This window comes from Eucalyptus grandis, chromosome 4 (genome assembly GCF_016545825.1).
Source record: "Eucalyptus grandis isolate ANBG69807.140 chromosome 4, ASM1654582v1, whole genome shotgun sequence".
Taxonomy (NCBI): Eukaryota; Viridiplantae; Streptophyta; class Magnoliopsida; order Myrtales; family Myrtaceae; genus Eucalyptus; species Eucalyptus grandis.
Genome location: NC_052615.1, coordinates 16757710 through 16776432, shown reverse-complemented (window position 1 = coordinate 16776432; position 18723 = coordinate 16757710). Strand labels below are relative to the sequence as shown.

The 18723-nt window shown below is 39.5% G+C and overlaps 1 protein-coding gene across 1 annotated transcript; it reads right to left on the bottom strand.

The window, feature by feature from the left end:
- Positions 1 to 11647: 11647 nt before the first annotated feature.
- Positions 11648 to 13953, bottom strand: LOC120292525 (polyubiquitin-like). Its single transcript, XM_039310754.1, has 3 exons — positions 13886 to 13953; positions 12672 to 12747; positions 11648 to 12576 (listed from the first exon to the last, which is right to left on the bottom strand). Exons 1-3 carry the CDS (start codon positions 13951 to 13953, stop codon positions 12298 to 12300), a joined length of 423 nt encoding a protein of 140 aa, XP_039166688.1. The 3' UTR covers positions 11648 to 12297.
- Between the last annotated feature and the right edge of the window lie 4770 nt (positions 13954 to 18723).

The window sequence follows — 18723 nt, the reverse complement described above, 5'->3', positions numbered from 1 at the left end:
AGATAGATCTAAAAATCTATTTGCAGCGCTATCTTCTGCATTACCTAGATATACACAAGTAATAGTTCTAGATCCCACCTTAGGTTTCTTAGGATCAGGTATACTTACGTAAGCAATACAGCCCCAAGTCTTAAGAGTATCATATCTACAGTGACACTTATGCCATATCTCATAAGGTGTCATAGACAACTTAGAGTGTGGCAACCTGTTCAAAATGTGATTAGCAGTTAGAACTGCTTCTCCCTAATAGGAGGAAGGCATGCTAGTTGTAAGTAACATAGAGTTTAACATTTCAGTTAACGTTCTATTCTTACGGCCTGCAACACCATTTGATTGGAGTGAATAAGGAGCAGTGGTATCAAGTATTATACCTTATGAAGCACAAAATTCCTTAAACCTTGACATAGTATATTCTCCTCCTCTATCACTCCTAAACCTCTTAATTTTCAAGTTGAGTTGATTTTCTACTCTAGACTTGAAAATGTTAAACTTTTCAAAAGTCTCATCTTTTGATTTCAACAAATAGACATGATAATATCTAGAAAAATCGTCTATGAATGTTATTAGATACTTCCGACGACCTCTAGTAATGTAATTTCTAAAGTCACAAATGTCAGAATGTATTAAGTCAAGAAGTTGTGTGCTTTTAGAAACCAACTTAAAGGGTTTTCTAGTGATTTTAGCCTGTGCACATATTTCACACTTATCAAATCGAATAGAATTATCTAATGGAATATTGTGAGTTTTAGCTAGATGTTGCATTTTCCTATAATTCACATGTCCAAGTCTATTATGTAGCAACTTTGGATCAATCAAAGTAGAATCACATGGTTTATGCTATCAACATTTAAACTCAACCTATACATACCATTAACCATGAATGCACAACCAAACTAATATGAGTTAACAGATAAAGTTACTCTACCATTCATAGTTGAAAAAGACATACCAGCTTTATCAAGTAAACTCATAGATATCAAATTCTTCTTAAGTAAAGGTACTACTCTAACATGTTTCAGAGTTAGTAATTTACCTAAAGAGAGCAACAAATTTGCAGTTCTGGCATAAGTCACCTTACCTCACCACCATTGCAATTTTCCACAGAGTCTTTCACTTCTATGACTTCAGTGAGTAAGTTCTTGTCATTTGTAACATGACAAGTAGCACCGCTGTCCAACCACCACTCAGAAGAGATGCTGGCCTTTCCATTCTTCATCATTCCAATGAAGAATCGAGGCTCAGATCCTCTAATTAGCATATTGGCCTCATTATGTGGTGTGTCATTATTTGGTTTTCTCGGCAACTTACACTCTGCTACCCAATGACCCCACTTTACTCAGTTATGGCACTTGCCCTTCTTCTTCTTTTTGAAGATAGTCTTTTCGGTCTCTAACTGTAAAGAGGATTCACCTTTTGGTGACTTGGACTTTTTCTGAGGTTTATTGGAGTGTGAAACTAAGTTGGCAACTAACTTTTGTTGTCCCACTTGTTCCAAACTCTTCTTAGTGATATTTTGATCCTCAATGTGAATATACCTTTTTAATTCATCCAGTCCCATCTGTACCTTCAATCTGTGCATTTCAGTCTTGAAAGAACTCCATTTAGTTGGTAGTTTGCTCAACACAATACTGACAAAGAGATTATCGGACATATCTATTATCTTTCAGCTTGTTCCTCATGTTCTCAAATTCAACTAACTGAGAGGTGATGCTTGAATTCATAGTGAATTTAAAGTCAAAGAATTTCTATGCTAGGAGTTTTAGATAGCCCCTCTTGTTTTTGGAACTGAGTGTTCAAGTGATCCCATATCTCTTTCGCCATCTTATACTCACTATAAGTCATAGCCAGATTAAGATTTAGAGAGTTCAACAAGTAATCTCTACAAAAATCCTCATCTTTAGTCCATTGATATTCATTCACATCTTCAGTGGTAGATGCAAAATCGCTCAATATAGTACAAAATATGTCACATTCTTTCATGCCAAATTGAACATGTAATTTTCAGCCATGAAATTCAGTAACATCAAAAGATTGCAACTTTATAATATCATAGGAACTACGCTTTGCCATTTTAATCAAAGCAAAGTGTTAGAAAGAGTGCACCTTGAAGTCCTTAGAGCAACAAAGTCGAATAACTCCCCTAACCTTGATCAAACCGCTCTATAGAGATGAAATTTGCCAAAACAAACCCCAAAAACGGATCTGGAGCACCCACAAACCTTAGGATGGACTGCCCTTGTCACTGAAACTCGCTGAAAAATTTCGCCCCCAAAATTCGCTAGAAATTTCGTCCTCGAAATTCGCTAGAAATTTAGATGGAAACTTCTGGGTGTCGTAACTTTTCCATCCGACCTCCGATTGATGCGAGTGACCACTCAAAACATTCGTATCGATGAGTAGATCAAAACCCAAGTGGTTTCCCCTCTTAAATTGGCTATACTTTTTTGGGTTTTTGAATCAAAGATTTTGGTCACCCGAATCTTCAAACTCAGATCCCAGCCAATATCACCGTTGAAATCGAAAGTAAATTACAGCCGCGAGTTCGTCTTGATGAAATCTTCAAGAAGACACTTTACTCACTCAAATCTGACACATGAACCTAATACTTCAAGATTGTTAGAGGCAATAGGTTTGAGAGAGAAGAAGTAGTTGCTTGAAGTATTACACCAAGAGACGTCAAGTTTGAAACGCTCAATAGTGTTACTTTCAAAGTAGGGAAACCCTAGAGTTTTTATATGCACATTATTGGGCTCTGGCCCATATGGACCCAAATAACCATGTTTTTACCTATTGGGCTTGTATGTGAACATATTATTTTGGACTATATTAATAATATATCCAACAAAATCATATTGGTCTTTTTAGTACGTTGATTGCGTATACACGTTAGCTTAGTGTACGCATGTAGAATTAGGCCTTTGGATTTCAAATTTTCATTAAAATCGTTGAATGTTAACCTTTCTGTCGAAATGGCCAGAAAAACTGTTAAATTAGATTTTTGTTAGTGTTTAATCTTGTGTTTAGGCATTTTGATTTGGCAATAGAAAAATTCAGAGGTGTCGATTCTGAATGAAGAAATTCCGATTCGTGGAGCCTCTGAACAAGCTAATCAATTAAAGTATGCTATAATTTTTTCTCCAAACATTTGAGTATCATATAACTTTTCAATCAATTATTTAAGTGTCATAACTTTTCAAAAATAGTACATGTCAGATTTTCCATACTTAGATGAACTAAAGTAGAGAGAGAAAAGGATACTAGGGCTTTTTGGTTGTTGTTGATGCTATAGAGTTGTGATGTGGCACATATCGAACGGTCAATATAAAGAGGGCAGGAGATGATGTCATTACAGGTCCCTTCTTCCGAATTGAAGCTATAGACATTGGAATCCGACCGTGAAACTAGCAATAGATGAAAAACGAAACCCAAACTATCTAGAATTAAGTTGGTACTATCCAAGTAGAACTTAACCTCTATACATCCGAAGAAGGTGAAGCTGAAGATGTCTCGAGGATTAATTGAGTTCAACCCGAACTCCACTCAGTGCATTCAAGAAAGACCCGGAATCACGCAAAGCCAAAAACTATATTCAAATTCAAGATAGCCCAATTTCAAACTGACCTATTAATAGGGGTGAGCGATTCTTGGCTCCTTACAGGTTCCGCTTGGAACTTGGAACCTACCCTCGGGTATAGGTTCCTCATTTTTTGGAACCTAGAACCTACCCTGTCATAGTTTCTGAGGTCAGTTTTAGGTTCCAACAAATTCCAACAGGTTCCAATAGGTTCCAACGGTTCTTTTTCTTTTTTTTTTTTTTCATTTTTAGTTGAAAAAAATGGAAATGAATGTAGCAATAATAAACAAACTTGTCATTTATCAAAGAGAATATAACACGAACACAATCTATAATACTCATAAGCGTTTAATATTCTAGAATATGAAATATTTTTCTTTTGCAAAGTCCAGTGTTCACTTCACAAAGTTCAGCCTTACCTCAACAACAACTCTACACCAAAATAAAGCCATATCCCTCATTGTTTTATAGCTTCCAATAACTTTAGCAACTTTAGTAACAAAGCTTTCAGGTGGAGCTGCATGAGTATCTCTTGGCAATGTTGCAGCAGTGGTTTCTGAACTAGAACCGATCTTTCTTCTGAGAAACTTTCCCTCTGCAAATATCTTGCAGATATTACAACAGAAGTGAAAGACATCATATGATAATTTTAAAAAAGAACCAATAAAGTTTTTATAATGGATGAGTATTATTTCATGGAATAGTAAATTTGATAATCTGATTATTGATTTACCTGCATCAAATAGCAAACTAACCAAAGAATAGAGCTTCACTTCATCTGGAAACTCGGATATGTTATCTTCCTTTTCACGAAGCACAAGCGACTTCACAACAAAGAGATTTAGTCTTGCCCTTTCATGGTCCATGAATCTTGATAGATGGCAATTCAGGACATGAGGATGATGGCTGATCAAATTTGCCCATAGATTAGCAAGTTTGAGAAAATACTGCTCCTCGTCCTAGAAAATCATCTTCATACCTAGCTCAACAACAACAAACAGCATTTTAGAAGCAAAATTAAGGTTTCGAGCAAAAGGTTCAATGTATATAACCAGCCAAAGATGCCATGTTGCCACAAAAGAAAATAAAAAGAGACAACCTAAGACTAGGGAAAATACTTGGGAATCACATTTGAGAACTTTTATTTTTAAAACAGCCTTCAGATGCAATAGATAACCTTAGCAGATTGAGTACTTGCATGACTAAAGTTACAACTCTGTGATAATGGTGATCTTGTACCAGAATGAATCCCCTGATGGATAAAAACAGATTGATGTTTAGCATTAACATACTTGGCATAGTTCTTGGATTTAACAGAGACAAACGGCAAATAGGTTCTTCACAAGAAAAAATAGCCTTCTAGAGTACGCCTGCATTGAGAGTGTAAACATGCTTGATAGACTCCAATAAAGCCTTGACGCTGTCCTCATATTGGAACTCTAGTGGAGTAGATATGTTTTGAAGAGCTTCTTCAAGGCCTGAACTGGACCATAGAGTAGTACATTCATCTAAAAGAGCAGATGCGGCAGATAAATCTCTATAATTAAGAAGAATCCATGGTTTGTATAACGTGGCTGAGGCCCCAAGAACTCCAACTGCTCTGTAAACTTCTCCCAGGGCAAGTACATACTGCTTGCCTAAATGATGTGAAAACAACAGCACATCAAATTTGAGGCCCAAAGAAACTCTAGTCATCACTATTTTTATCGTTCTTGGTAACTATAACATATCTTTTTCAGATAATATTTGACTGGAAACATTCTTCTCTAGAGCTTGCTTCCATATTGAGGCTCCATGCTTTAACTCTTGAGCACAAGCAGAGATCATTTCAGACCATGTGGAAACATAATTAGATTGTGCCTCAGCTGATCCTAATTTTAAAATTTTCAATACCAAGGCTACGTGTCTCAAGAGTTCAACCAATGACTTTGAATCTCTCTCTACTTGTAGACAAGTAAGGTACTACTACTGTTAAGTTCAAGAGCCAAACAACTACCCAGTTGGGCGTCAACTTTTCATATCAAAACCAACTTAAGATATATCAATTTCTGACTCTAAAATTAAGCGGATTGTTCAGACAAACAAATAAACAAAGAAAAAAGGGAGAAGTTTATCCATTTTTAACCACTACATTTGCAGAACAATTGCATCAGCAACCTTGTCCACAAATTTCATACTAGGGACTCTATCTTGGATTAATCGCAAGGCAAATAACTACAATGAAAGCAAAGCAAATGAGAGTTCAGTAAGTTGCAGAACCTAAGGAAAATTTTTGTAGTGTGACGGTGACGAAGACACGAGTCTCACGGCATTAATGGCGGCACGGACGGCGCGGCGAAGACGGCGGCGGTTGCGGCTCAACCCACGGCCAAGGGGGCAAGAGCTCGGTTCTGGCAGAGGTAGTGACGGTTCGAAGCAACGGCCGCCAGGATGGCCGAGTGAGCGGCGGCAAGAGGTAGTGACGGTGGTTTGGGGACGGCGGCGGTGGCTCATGGCGGCGAGGGGCGGCGCGGACAGTACGACAGCTCGTTGGGCTCAACGGCTAGATGGCTCATCGGAGGAGTGGTGGGTGGTGGTGGTTTGGTGGCTAAGAGGTGGTGGTGAGTACTAAGTAGGGCATGGGGCGGCGATGTGGTGGTGGGTGAAGCAGTAGCCAGCAAGAGGAAGGAAGAAAATGAAGAAGAAGAAGAAGAGGAGGAGGAGGAGAAGGGGGGGGGGTTCTGTGGCACCCCTCGACAGCCCCAAACCGTTAGGGTCACCATAGTTCGCTTTCCATTCGCTTACATTTATAACACATCACTCCGATACCATTTCAATTACAGCGGATCCATACAACCTGGGGGTTTACTTTTTTTTTTTTTTAGATCGGTCCCTTGCGCAGTTCGTACACGGAAGCACATCTAACAACTCTCTTCCTTATATTCAGAAAACGATGCACACCAACTAAACATTTATAGATAAATGCCGCGCACTTTTATTCACTTAAACCAAATGGACATCATTCATCGATACATCAAAATGCCGTAGTCTTCTATACTCGACTATACTTCAAAAGATGACCAGTATCTCCTCCACATCAGTCCATCAATTAGTGTCAGCGTCCAAAAGTTCCTTCCTTTGCTATCCTCCTCCTCGCTGTCATATCCAACCACTTGATCCATCTACCGGTGGCAGTGGCAGCAGAGGTATCTTATCTAGTCTGAAATGTTATTCCTCAAAAGGGGGTGAGTACAACCACTCAGTAATAAAAATCCACCAAACTACTCATTGCGTCACACAGAACAATCAAGGCATCATAACAAAGCACATATAATTCATGCATTCAAGCATAACTTACCTTGCAGCCATGCATATGTCATCATACCATATGTGCATATAATATCATGCACTCATTATCAAACATCCATGCATATATCACTATGCCATATGTGCATATATCACCATGCACTTATCATCGAGTATTTATGCATATATCACCATGCCATATGTGCATATATCACCATGCACTCATCATCAAGCATTCATGCATATCCATGCCATGTGTGCATATACCACCATGTAGTCATGCATACATCACCATGAGATCCATTCATGCCTTCATGATCACATTTTCAATATCAATTAGCATTAATTTACTTTCATAAGCAGATCATGCATCATGCCATATGCATACACCTATGCACATGATTCATTTTCAATTCTCATAAGTTTTTCTTTCCAGGGACCAATGTTTGCATCTCACAATTTATCGCTCGCACCAAATCCTAGCATCACGAGGAACCTCCGGCACACACCTCCGGGCATCTCGTATCCCAACTAGCATAATGAGGAATCCCCCCGGCACACACCTCCGGGGCTGCTAGAATTATGTACCAACATACCACCAGGATCCTCCCCCCTTTGGAATTACGTATCGTATACCACCGGGCATCTCGAAACTCCCGAGGACCCTCCGAAATTATGCCACTAGGCCACTGGGCATCTGGCACCCCCATATTCCGGGCATCCTGACACTCCCGGGGCATCGTCGGCTCACACCTCCGACGGCCTTCTCATCACCACAACGCATATTCCCATACATCTCATTTTCAATTTCACATTTGATGCAACAATGCCAATGATTTGACAGCACCCCTTTTTTAAATCATATAATATGCCTTGGGAAAAGTATCATTTGATGCAATTGTTTTGAAAACTTCATTGAGTTCATGAAAATCCATCAATCCTTTGATGTCATATGAAATATAAGAAATGTTATCATGTCATTACACGAATAATAATCCAGGATATCATGATTTACATAATAAATCCAATAAACAGTAAATAAAACAATTTTTCGCTTAAACAGAATGCGTGCTATTCATGAAAAATTCTAGAAAATTAGTAAACGATGGAAATAAATTATGAAAATTTACCACAATGTAGATAAGATCTAAGAAAATATATTTCGTGAAAAACACCATATCAAACAAGGCTTCACAGAATACGTACAGGTCCATGCATCATCGAAAAAGGATCTTACCATCATCCATGCACAGTTTTGAAAAAATTTCGATTAAACCCTTAAATAAACTCAGAAAATTCTGAAATTTGGACACTCTCTACTTAAGACCTAGAGGTACAAGTTTTATGAAGGAATCGTAGTTCAATTCGTCTGGATTAAAAGATAAAATTGATTTACTTTTCATATTCTCGGTATTGTCTTCCAGATCTACCTGTGTTGAAGGAAAATCGTTTCCTTGGTCATTACTGGTCTATTTACTCTGAAATTTCAGTATGTTGTTCCTCAGAATATTAAATACAACTTTTATTAAGGACACATGATCAAATATTAACTGTATGATTTTATAAAAATCCCAAAAACATACTAGGTCGAAGCAGTGTTTTTCCCAGATCCAGTTTCTTCAAAAGACAACGGTTTCACTGACCTATTTTCGTTCATTTCCTCTAAATGTTTGATATGTTCTACCTCAAGAAGTATAATGCAAATTTCGTTAAGAGATCAAAGTGAGATTTCAACAAGAAAGTTACTTTACAGACCACGAAACCACTGAAGATCAGCACAACAAGTTCCAGATCTAGTCTCTCCAAAGAAAAATCGTTTCACTGATCATTTCTTGTTATTTTTGCCTCAAATTTTATTATATTGTTCTTCAAGATGTTCTATATAAATTTAATGAAGAGGTCGAAGTTAAATTCCAAATAAAAAGTCACATGCAACACACGAAATCACCAAGAGGTCAACAAAACAGTTTCCAGATATAATGTTTTCGTGGAAAAAGGGTTTCACCCCTCAATACTTTTCCATTTTGTCTCAAATTTTAGTATGTTATACTTCAAGATGTTCTCTACAACTTTTATGAAGAGGTCGAAGTGAAATTTCAAATAAAAATTCGCATGCAACCCTCAAACTCGTGAACAGTCAAGCTGATTTTCCAGAAACAGCATGCAAGACCAACAAACCTCTCCCCAAAGCTCCGAAATTGCACCAGTTACCACAACCACGATTTATTATCTTCTACACACACTATACAGCAAGCAAAGGGTAGGTTTTAGGACTCTACTTGCCTTAGATTCAAGCACAAAAACAGCAACAAACAATGACAAAGCAGCAACAACGGCGGACAAATGGGCGGACGAATCCTCCTCCTCCTTCTTTGCACGGCCTCCCTCTTCCTCTCTCGGTTTCCCTCTCTCACTCTCTCAACAGCTCTCTCTCTCTCTCACCCCCTGAAAACTGGTCACTTCCCTTCTCTTTCTTTCTTTTTGGTTGTTTATATACTTGCATGCATTCTCATTTTGCATGGGGGACACTTGGCCCCAAGAAGGAGACAAGTGTCTCCTTTGCCGAAGACACTTGGAGGAGGCCATGCGGCTCCTCCTTCCCCCTCCATGCGTCGACCACCTCATGGCTCTATGGGCCAGGCCTCTTGGCCCACTTTAGGCCCATCTCACTTGGGCCTAAAGTCCAAAATTAAATGGCCCAAGTTTATTTTTAATAATACATCTTAATCCTCATTTAAATAAATACCTAATTGCATAATAAAATGGGCAAAAGACTTTGCAACATAGTTTAATAAAATCCAACTTATAAAATTCATGGCCAAAAACATAATTTCCTCATCAAATAAAATCCTTGGTCTCACATGGACATAGGATGCGTTTCCAACAACAATAATTATCCATTTATATAAATACCATATCATTCTTATTCACTTGGCCATAAATCTTGAAATCATAATTCAATAAACTCTTACTTGTAAAACACATGGCCGTGAGTTATTTTTGGGATGCCACAGGTTCGGCCGAGAGAGGGGAAAGAGAAAAGAAAGAGAGAGAGAGAGAAGAAAAGAAAAAAAATTGGGGGAGGGGACAGGAAGTGACGTGAGGAGGAAAAAGGGGTGAAAAGAAAGGGGAAGGGGAGAAGAATCGGCAGAAGGAAGGGGGTGAAATCACGTGGGGGGAAGAGAGAGAGAGAGAGAGAGAGAGAGAGAGAGAGAGAGAGAGAGAGAGAGATCTAGGGTTTAAAAAAAAAAAAAAAACTCTGACCGGTTCCGGTTCCTATGGGAACCGGAACCAGGAGCTGGAGAACCGAACCCGGACCCTACGGTTCGGTTCTCCGGTTCCCGGTTCTACCCAGAAACGACGCTCACCCCTACCTGTCAACCCACCCCATTAGCACTTCTAATTAAAAAGATATGGGCCCCAAGATTTCCTTTCAAAAAGTTCATCCCAATGGATCCCAAGAGCTGAAATTGAAATTCTGACTCCAGCGTCTCCTGTCCATGTAATTCAACGTTCTCTTATTTATTTATTTATTATTATCTTGGATTGTCCATATAGTAAAATTATTGTAGAGAAATTTGACTTCCACCTCTTCCACAGTGCAAATCAGAAATCAACGCCTGTGTTTGTCGACATCTTTCAGGGTGGCTGTATGGGTGCCGGTCGACCATGAGGTGGCAAGCATTCTCTCTTGCAAAATCCATTCATCTTTCAAGAATCATCTCTTGGAAAAACCATTCTTCTTGTTGATTTCCACCACATCAAATGATTTTCGTTGAGGAGTTTCATGTTTCTTATCTTCCTTGTGAAGTTAAGAAAAGCCCCCCATGCCAATTTAAGCATCAGGAACATGAATGACCTTCCCCTTCGAAAGTGTCATGGTTCGACGGAACTCTGTAACTCAAGCCATGTGAGGCCTGCCAAAATGAAAGTCTTGAAGCACGTGTGTATAATAAGATCTTGCATCCAATCTAGCGCAGGTTTGAGTTATAATATCAGTACTACGGAGCACTAACACGGTTGATTGTCTGGTAGGGTTTGAGAGTATCGATCTTTCATCAGATTTTTTATTCCATATCCGTATCATCCTCATCTGCAGATACATCTAGCAAGAAACAAACTAAAGAATAATTAAGGGTGCGAATGGTAACGTTTCTGTTCTTTTTTTGTTCCAGGGAACAGAAACAAAAAAAAGTGTTTCTGTTCCGGGGAACAATTTTTGAACAAAAGAATGCGTTTGGTAACGTTTGGTCCGGGAATAAAAAATGAATAGAAACACGTTTGGTAAATTTTATTCTTTTTTTGTTTCTTTTAATTTTTTAAACATTTTTATTTTCTTTTTTCTTTTTTCTTTTTTTCGGCCGGTCACCGGCCTCCAGCGCCTCGTCGGATCTTGGCGAGGCTCGGCGTCGCCGGATCTGGCGCGGGTGGGAGGCCGAGCCTCGCCTTGGCTGGGCGAGCTCGGGCTCGCCCGGATCCGGCGAGGCCGAGCCTCGGCCGGCCGGTCGCCGGCCATGGCCGAGGCCGGCGACCGGCGAAAGAAAAAAAGAAAAAAAAAGAAGAAAAGAAGAAGAGAAGAAGAAGAGAGAGAAGAGAAATGTTTCTTCAAGAAATGTTTCTGGAGCAAGAAACAACAAATTGTTTTTCTTTTTTTGTTCTTATTTCGTTCCGAAACAAAAAAACAAAAAAGAACAGAAACGCAACCAAACGCGTTTCTATTCTTTTTTTTGTTCGGGAACACTTTCCGTACAGAAGTGTTCCGGAAGTGTTCCATGCACGCCCTAATATGCAGTTGGAGTCATTTAATCGCACCATGAAAAGAATACAAAAGGGCAACGCTATGTCTACTAATATTCTCTCCTACTCGACTGGCCTATGACAAAAGTTCAACTGCAGAAGTTCCTTTATTTATCCGATGAACTAATAAAAAAACAGCCTCCACCAATTCGTGTTTAATCTGTCACGCCCGTATTATCACAATCCACGTTAAAGCTGAAAGCCCTCGCTCATTTAGCAATGAAAATGGTCATACAAATTAAACATGTAGATTCTGGACACAGATGATTCAGCCGACAAATTGAGCCTGCGCGCACATTAAACTGTCTTTAGGACCAAAAAAAAGAAGGAAATATGACATCATTTTGTACGGTATACTAAATCCCTTCAAGATTCTTCATACTCATTCATACGGCTGCCATGTTTAGGCTCATACAAAGCTCTCAAAATGGGAAAAAACATATATGTTGCTTCATAAAGTCAAAAAATCCTTACGTTGGTCTTAGATTTGGTTTGCTGTGCAGAATAGCAAGGTCGTTCAGGTCCTCTTCAATTGGCAAACTCTAAGGATAAGCTTATTTCATAATGTGTGAGATCAATTGATTCTCTTCAACACATCAATAATAACTCATCGACACACAATTACATAGACTACGAAATATTCACCTCAGAAGCCACCGCGCCAAAGCAAGAAAATGCCACATACCTTTCCTCTTGGACTTTCGACAGAGATGGAGGTAGAGCATGGACTCACTGTGAATGTCATACTTGGCGAGCGTCCGGATGTTGTTCTTGAGCTCCTTGCCTGCGAAGAGCTTCTGCTGATCCATGGGAATGCCTTCTCGGTCCTGTATTTTGACCTTCACGTTGGGGACCGTCTCCGAGCTCTCCACTTCGATGATGACGGTCTTGCCCGTCAGGGTCTTCACGTGGATCTGTGTCTGCATGGATAGATGGCAGTAACTAAACTTGAACATCGTGATGAGTATGGGTTATCAAAGGCCTAAAGAACCCTGCGAAGATCGCGAGACGTTACCCGAAGAACACCGGGGGAAGAACAAGAAGCAGGGGGCTGGTGGGCCTTGTTTCTTATAATGCAGTAGCGAGGTTGACTCGGTCAACGGGAAAAATCAATCTGCGAAAGGTAGATATGGGGACACGTGTACGTGTGGGGTTGGGGGGGGGGGTGGGATTGCGGAGGAAATTTCCACGCGGCTTCCCATAGAGTTTGGCCTTTTTCTTTTTGATGTTGTTGCTGTTTGTTCTGAGTGGAGGGGCCCACTCGCTTGTTTCCGTCCGATTGTCCTACTCGAGGATTCCAACCGTTGAATTGAGCGACGACTTGACCGTGAACTTCATTGACGTCGAATGAAAAACCACCGCGGTGGACTATACATTATGTTGACGGTGGTGGTTTTGGGGCTGAGGATCACGGAGGAGCCGGCTGCTGTGCAAGTAATGGTGGCGGTGGCGATGAATGGTTGGCGGTGTGAAAGGGAGTCGATGGGGGAGAGAGAAAGATGGATCGCGATTTGAAATATTTTGGTGTGGTTCGATTTTTAGTGTTAAATATATAAATGAGTGATTAGAGAGACCGTTGATGCGTGGCAAAGGTCGGGACGATAGCTAGAGCCTGGAGGCAATGGATGGATTGTTTAGGCTTGGTGGGATATGAGTCGATCGTAAATGGGTTTGTTCATTTTTACAATAAACATATTTGCATCTATTTCCATATTCAACTTGAATCATACTTACCATATAATGCATTTAAACTTCATTTTATAATATTACCTACTCGAAGCACCACATTATAAAGCAACCTGAATAAGTAGATTTTATTTTATTTTATTTTATTTTATTTTTTATTTTTTATTTATTTATTTATTATTATTATTATTTTTTTATTATTATTATTATTATTATTATTATTATTATTATTTTTGTAACCGAGGACTCCATCACGGGCCCCTCGTGCCCGGACGGCACCGAAGGGCCGAGCCCCTATACCTCGAGGGAAATTAGCATAGGACCCCAACACCATAACTCTCCACTTACAACGCTAGCAACTGGGGGTTTTGAACTCTCAACCTCGGTAATGAAATGAAAGATTCTCAACCAACACAGCTATCACGGTTAGGTCTAAATAAGTAAATTTGAAAATCGAAATATTTGAAGAAGAAAAAATATCATAGTTCCAGGTCCACATGCACTCTAGCAACCACTAGAGAGCACGATCGACGTTGAAAATGCCTGCCTCTGGTGATGATTGCAATGTGGCCGTTGGGATCGCTGCCGGAGGTGGCGACAAGTGTCGCCATTCTACTTTTGTTTTAATTTTCTTTTCTCTTTAAATTTGTCTATCTTTTTTTTTGGGGTCCATTTGCTGAAGCCTTGGGAGAGAAAGCTTCATCAGTACTCATTCCTCGACTCATGCTTCTATAAACCTTACAGGTTATTGAACAACGCGATTATGGCAGCCTACATTAATCAAATTAGGGATGGCCAGAGACAGAGCAAGCCGATCCAATTGCATGAAGAAGTGAAGAAAGCGGTGTTTCATGCCCTGAAGTCGAATTACAATACTAAATTGGAGAATGGATAGGCTTCTCTGAGAAAAAACAATGTGTCCGCAAAGTTATCATGGGCGTGTTAGTTAGATACACAGACTCAAGTCATACTGGTGTGGCACATTGCCACTAGCTTCCGTGAACACCGACGGCTAGTAAGATCAAACTCACCCGGGTGGACGAATTTCTTAGTGGCGACTAGCTTATCCAAATATTTGGCTTACTTGGTTGCCTTTGCTCCATGGCTACTGCCAGATCGCCCTTTATTTGTGGAGTATGAGTCAATCAGGCGATCATTGAAGCTAGGAAATTCTTTGGGAATTGTAAGAGAATGGAGGACCGGATTAAGGATATGGAGAGAGAGGGCAATGGCAGCATTACGCATGAAAAACCAACTATTATCAAGCAGGGTGCTTGGCTTGGGAATCAGCTAATAAATGATATAAAAGATGAGGAAATGATTTGGACAATTCTAGCTGACTTTTGGGTGGAACTAGTGTTGTATGCGGCACCTTCGGACAATGCGAAAGCACATCTAGCACATTTGGCTAGAGGAGGCGAGTTTGTGACTCACTTGTGGGCTTTGCTCTCTCACTCGGGGATCAAGAGAGATCATTCTACTAAGCCACTTAATGCACTATAGAGAAGTGACCGCTTCTAAATTTATCTGGTATTTGATAGTATCGGTTGCAAGTTTCCAGTGATTGCAATAATAAATGGCTGTTTTTGTATGTTTCGTGTGGATCTCATGCCAGTTAATTATGTAATGAATTTGATTGCATCACTTGCTACTCTCACTAGCATTAAATGTAATCCTCCTCCTACTAAACAACATCCTGTTTTCGTTGTAGTAATTAGGGGTGTCAATGGGTCGGGTCGGGTTTTGTTGTGACCCGACTCAATCCGAATCACAAAGGGTCACAGTGTGACCTGACCTGAACCGACCCAAAACACATTAGACCCACATCGAAAAAAATATTAGAAAGAGTCATGAAGGAAAATTAATTATATTTTTATACCAAACAGTGGAAAATATTTTCTAATTTATTTTTAGATTTCAAGCAAAAATGAAAAAAAAAAAATATTGTAGTTTTCCTAAAACAATATATTGGAAAATATTTTCCAAGAAACAAATGAAGGCTTATTTTAAAAAAATTATAAAATTGTCCACTAGATTTCTTTTTTGAATGAAAGTGTTTTATTTTTTAATAAATCACAAGAAATAAGTTTTCTTAAATTTAGTTAGTTGGGTTGGGAATGGGACGCAACAGTATGAGTCAAGAATTTTACATTACAATAAATGATTCATAAACGGATTAAATATGTCACTTGAGTTAGACCATTTATGACCCAATCTAAACCCGAGTTGTTCCAGCCGTTTGACGGGTCTATCACTAATTGATATGGAAAAATTATAAATAAGGGCATAAAGTGAGAACATTTTTTCAAAAAGAATTGAAAATTTATCTTTTGAAGTGGCGGAGCCCACAAACCCACAAAAACCCATAAAGCATAATGGAAGTTTACCCATAAAACCCTAGATCCAGATCGGTTTTCCACCCATTTGGATTTCGCCGACCCAAATTATTGGGGTCATCACCGAACCATTCCAATCTTTGAATATGTCTCCAGCAAAAGAGCTCCTATTCTCCAAGGCTCAGTATTGCAGATTATCTTCAAGGTATTTTCTTCAATCTTCTCGGATAGTAGCTGTGGTTTGGGATATCTCGTTATTGCCCTGCATAGAAGAGTTTCGAAATGGATAATGAGTACAATGAAGAAAGAAGAATGGCGGCTTTATGTAAAAGTCTGGGCAATTTATGGTTCGCAGATGATATAATTGATGTGAAAGATGAAATTTCCGAAGAAAAACTGCAAGAATGCAAGCTGACTCTGTTTGGGAAACTATATTCTAAGCCTAATGTTAACTTTCCAGCTTTCCTTAACACTATGAAGAAAGCTTGGAAGACTGAAAATGTGGATTGCACCTTATTAGAGATAGGGTTTTTCTCATTTTCCTTCACCTCCGAAGCTAATAAACAGAGGGTTTTAAACTCAGGGCCATGGTCTTTTTCCAGCAATTTGTTAGTGTTGCAGCAATGTCATCTCGATACTCCTGAATTATGCTATGAGTTTACCCATTGTGCTTTTTGGGTTCAACTCTATGGTCTTCCCTTTGGTCGAGTTACTCACGAAATTGTAAAAGATGTGGCATCGAGAATTGGAGAAGTAGTGGAGGTGAAATTAGAAGCGAAAGGAAACGGTAATTATAAGGTTGGCAAACCAAGAATTAATCTGAACCTGGCTGCCCCTCTAAAAACTGGAGTCATTATTAACTTGGGTAGGAAAAAGGTTTGGGTTGAATTCAAATATGAAAGACTACCGCACTTTTGCTACTCTTGTGGAAGAATAGGCCACTATGCCACTACTTGTACTGAGATACCATATAAAGAATCAAGCCTTGAGGAGAACTTACCTGGAAGGTTTGGGCATTGGTTGCGAGTGGAGGCGAGGGAACTTAGTCCATATGGGAAGATTTTCTATGGCAAACAGGAGTTTATTGAAGCGGAAGAGGAGATGGTGCCAGAGACTCCTTCATCCCCTAAAACTGAGGTGTCCAGGAAATCAACCCTGTCTATTTGTGAGAAACAGCCTGAGGAGAATGTAGCACAAAAAGCAAACACTCAGCCTTCATCTTCCCTTGCCTTAATAGTTATAGAAGATAAAGGAAAACAAAAGAGGGGTAGTAGCTGCCTAGATGAGGAATCTTCATTGGTGTGCTATAAAGAACAGCTTAAGGAATCAGAAGTTAATATGCTGGAAATTGTAGAAGCTGCGAAAGGAAGTGCAAGGACTAAACCTAGGAATACTAAGATGACCTCAGCCAAGAAAGAGAAACGATTTTGCCCTTATGGAGCTCGATCCTCAAAAACTCCGGTATTAGACAACTCTCAACTCATTGAGACTCCCATTGAAGTAAAAAAGAAATCAGTTCAGGTGGGCTTTGGTGGCTAGCCCTAATAAGCCACCTAGTTATCCATGAAGTTCCTAAGTTGGAATTGTCAAGGGTTGGGCACACCCTTGACAATTCAAGCGTTGAGAGTCTTAGTGACTCAAGAAAGGCCCAGTTTGGTATTTTTAATGGAAACTAAAAATCAAGAGCAGATGGTGCATTGAGTTAGGAGGCGACTCAAATTCCAAAACTGTTTTTTGGTAAATCCAGATGGTGTAGCGGGAGGTTTGGCTATTTTCTAGGACGATCAGCTTAATTTAACAGTTGAGGGGTATTCCGGGACTCATATAAGTGTCTGCTGTAAAATCTTAGAGTTAAGACAACTCATGAGAATCACCTTCCTACATGCTCCAAATGATTTCAGAGAAAGAGTGTTATTATGGGAATCGATCCAAAAAGACAGCACATCAAACCAACTTTCTTGGCTATGTCTAGGCGATTTTAACGAAGTTTTGTATCATTGGGAGAAAAAAGGAAAAAGAATGGCTGAGCATTATCGAATGACAGCGTTTCGAGATTTCTTACATGCTTGTTCTTTAATGGATTTGGAAAGCAAGGGTTGTGCCTTTACATGGAATAATAATAGAGAGGGGGATGCTTTTGTAAAGGAGAAGCTAGGTAGAGCAGTTTGTACAATGGAATGGAGACTAGCATATCCTAATGCAGAATGCCTAGCCTTACCAGCTATTGGCTCAGATCATAGCCCGTTACTTCTATCACTTTTCCCAAAGAATGACTATAGAAGAAGAATGTTCAGATTTGAAGCTTTTGGGTGGAGGATGAGGAATGCGGAACAATAGTAAAGAATGCTTGGATTTCAGCAAACGTTCCAAGAAATAACATTGTAGACAAGCTGAATATAGTGTCCCGAAATTTGGCGGAATGGAGTAAGAACAAATTCTCTAATGCACATAAGAGAATCTATTGGTTAAGGAGTGAGCTCCAAGAGATGATAAACAATCCTAGGGGGTCAAATGATCATATTAAGATACAAAGGATAAACCAAGAAATTGAGAGCCTATGGCGGCAGGAGGAGTTATATTGGGGGATGAGATCAAGAATTAACTAGCTTAAATGGGGAGATAGAAACACCAAATTTTTTCATGCTACTACCATCCAAAGAAGAATCCGAAATAGAATCACAATGCTGAAAAATTCAGAAGGGCAGTGGATGAGAAGTGAGACGACTATAAAGGAAATGGCAGGAGCATACTTTAATGATCTATTTAAATCGGGAGGAGACAGAAATTTTCAGCCAATTTTAGATCAAATCCCAAGCTCGGTTGATGCAGATATGAATCAACAATTGACACAGCCTATTACAATGGAGGAAATTACAGCTGCAGCTTTTCAGTTAGGAGCTACTAAAGCTCCCGGGCCTGACGGTTTTAATGGTTTATTCTTTCAAAAGCATTGGAAGGATCTAAATCAAGATATTTTCAGGGAGGTGCAGCAGTTTTTTGAAATAGGATCCTTAAACCCAGAGCTCAACCGAACATCAATAACCC

Excerpts from the sequence above, each read along its gene's own strand:
- LOC120292525 (XM_039310754.1), bottom strand. The coding sequence starts at position 13,953 with ATGGCGACACTTGTCGCCACCTCCGGCAGCGATCCCAACGGCCACATT. Across the intron at positions 12,748-13,885 it reads GCAATCATCACCAGAGGCAG|TCAACCTCGCTACTGCATTA; the intron begins GCATTTTCAACG and ends CCGTTGACCGAG. Across the intron at positions 12,577-12,671 it reads CTTCCCCCGGTGTTCTTCGG|ACACAGATCCACGTGAAGAC; the intron begins GTAACGTCTCGC and ends CTATCCATGCAG.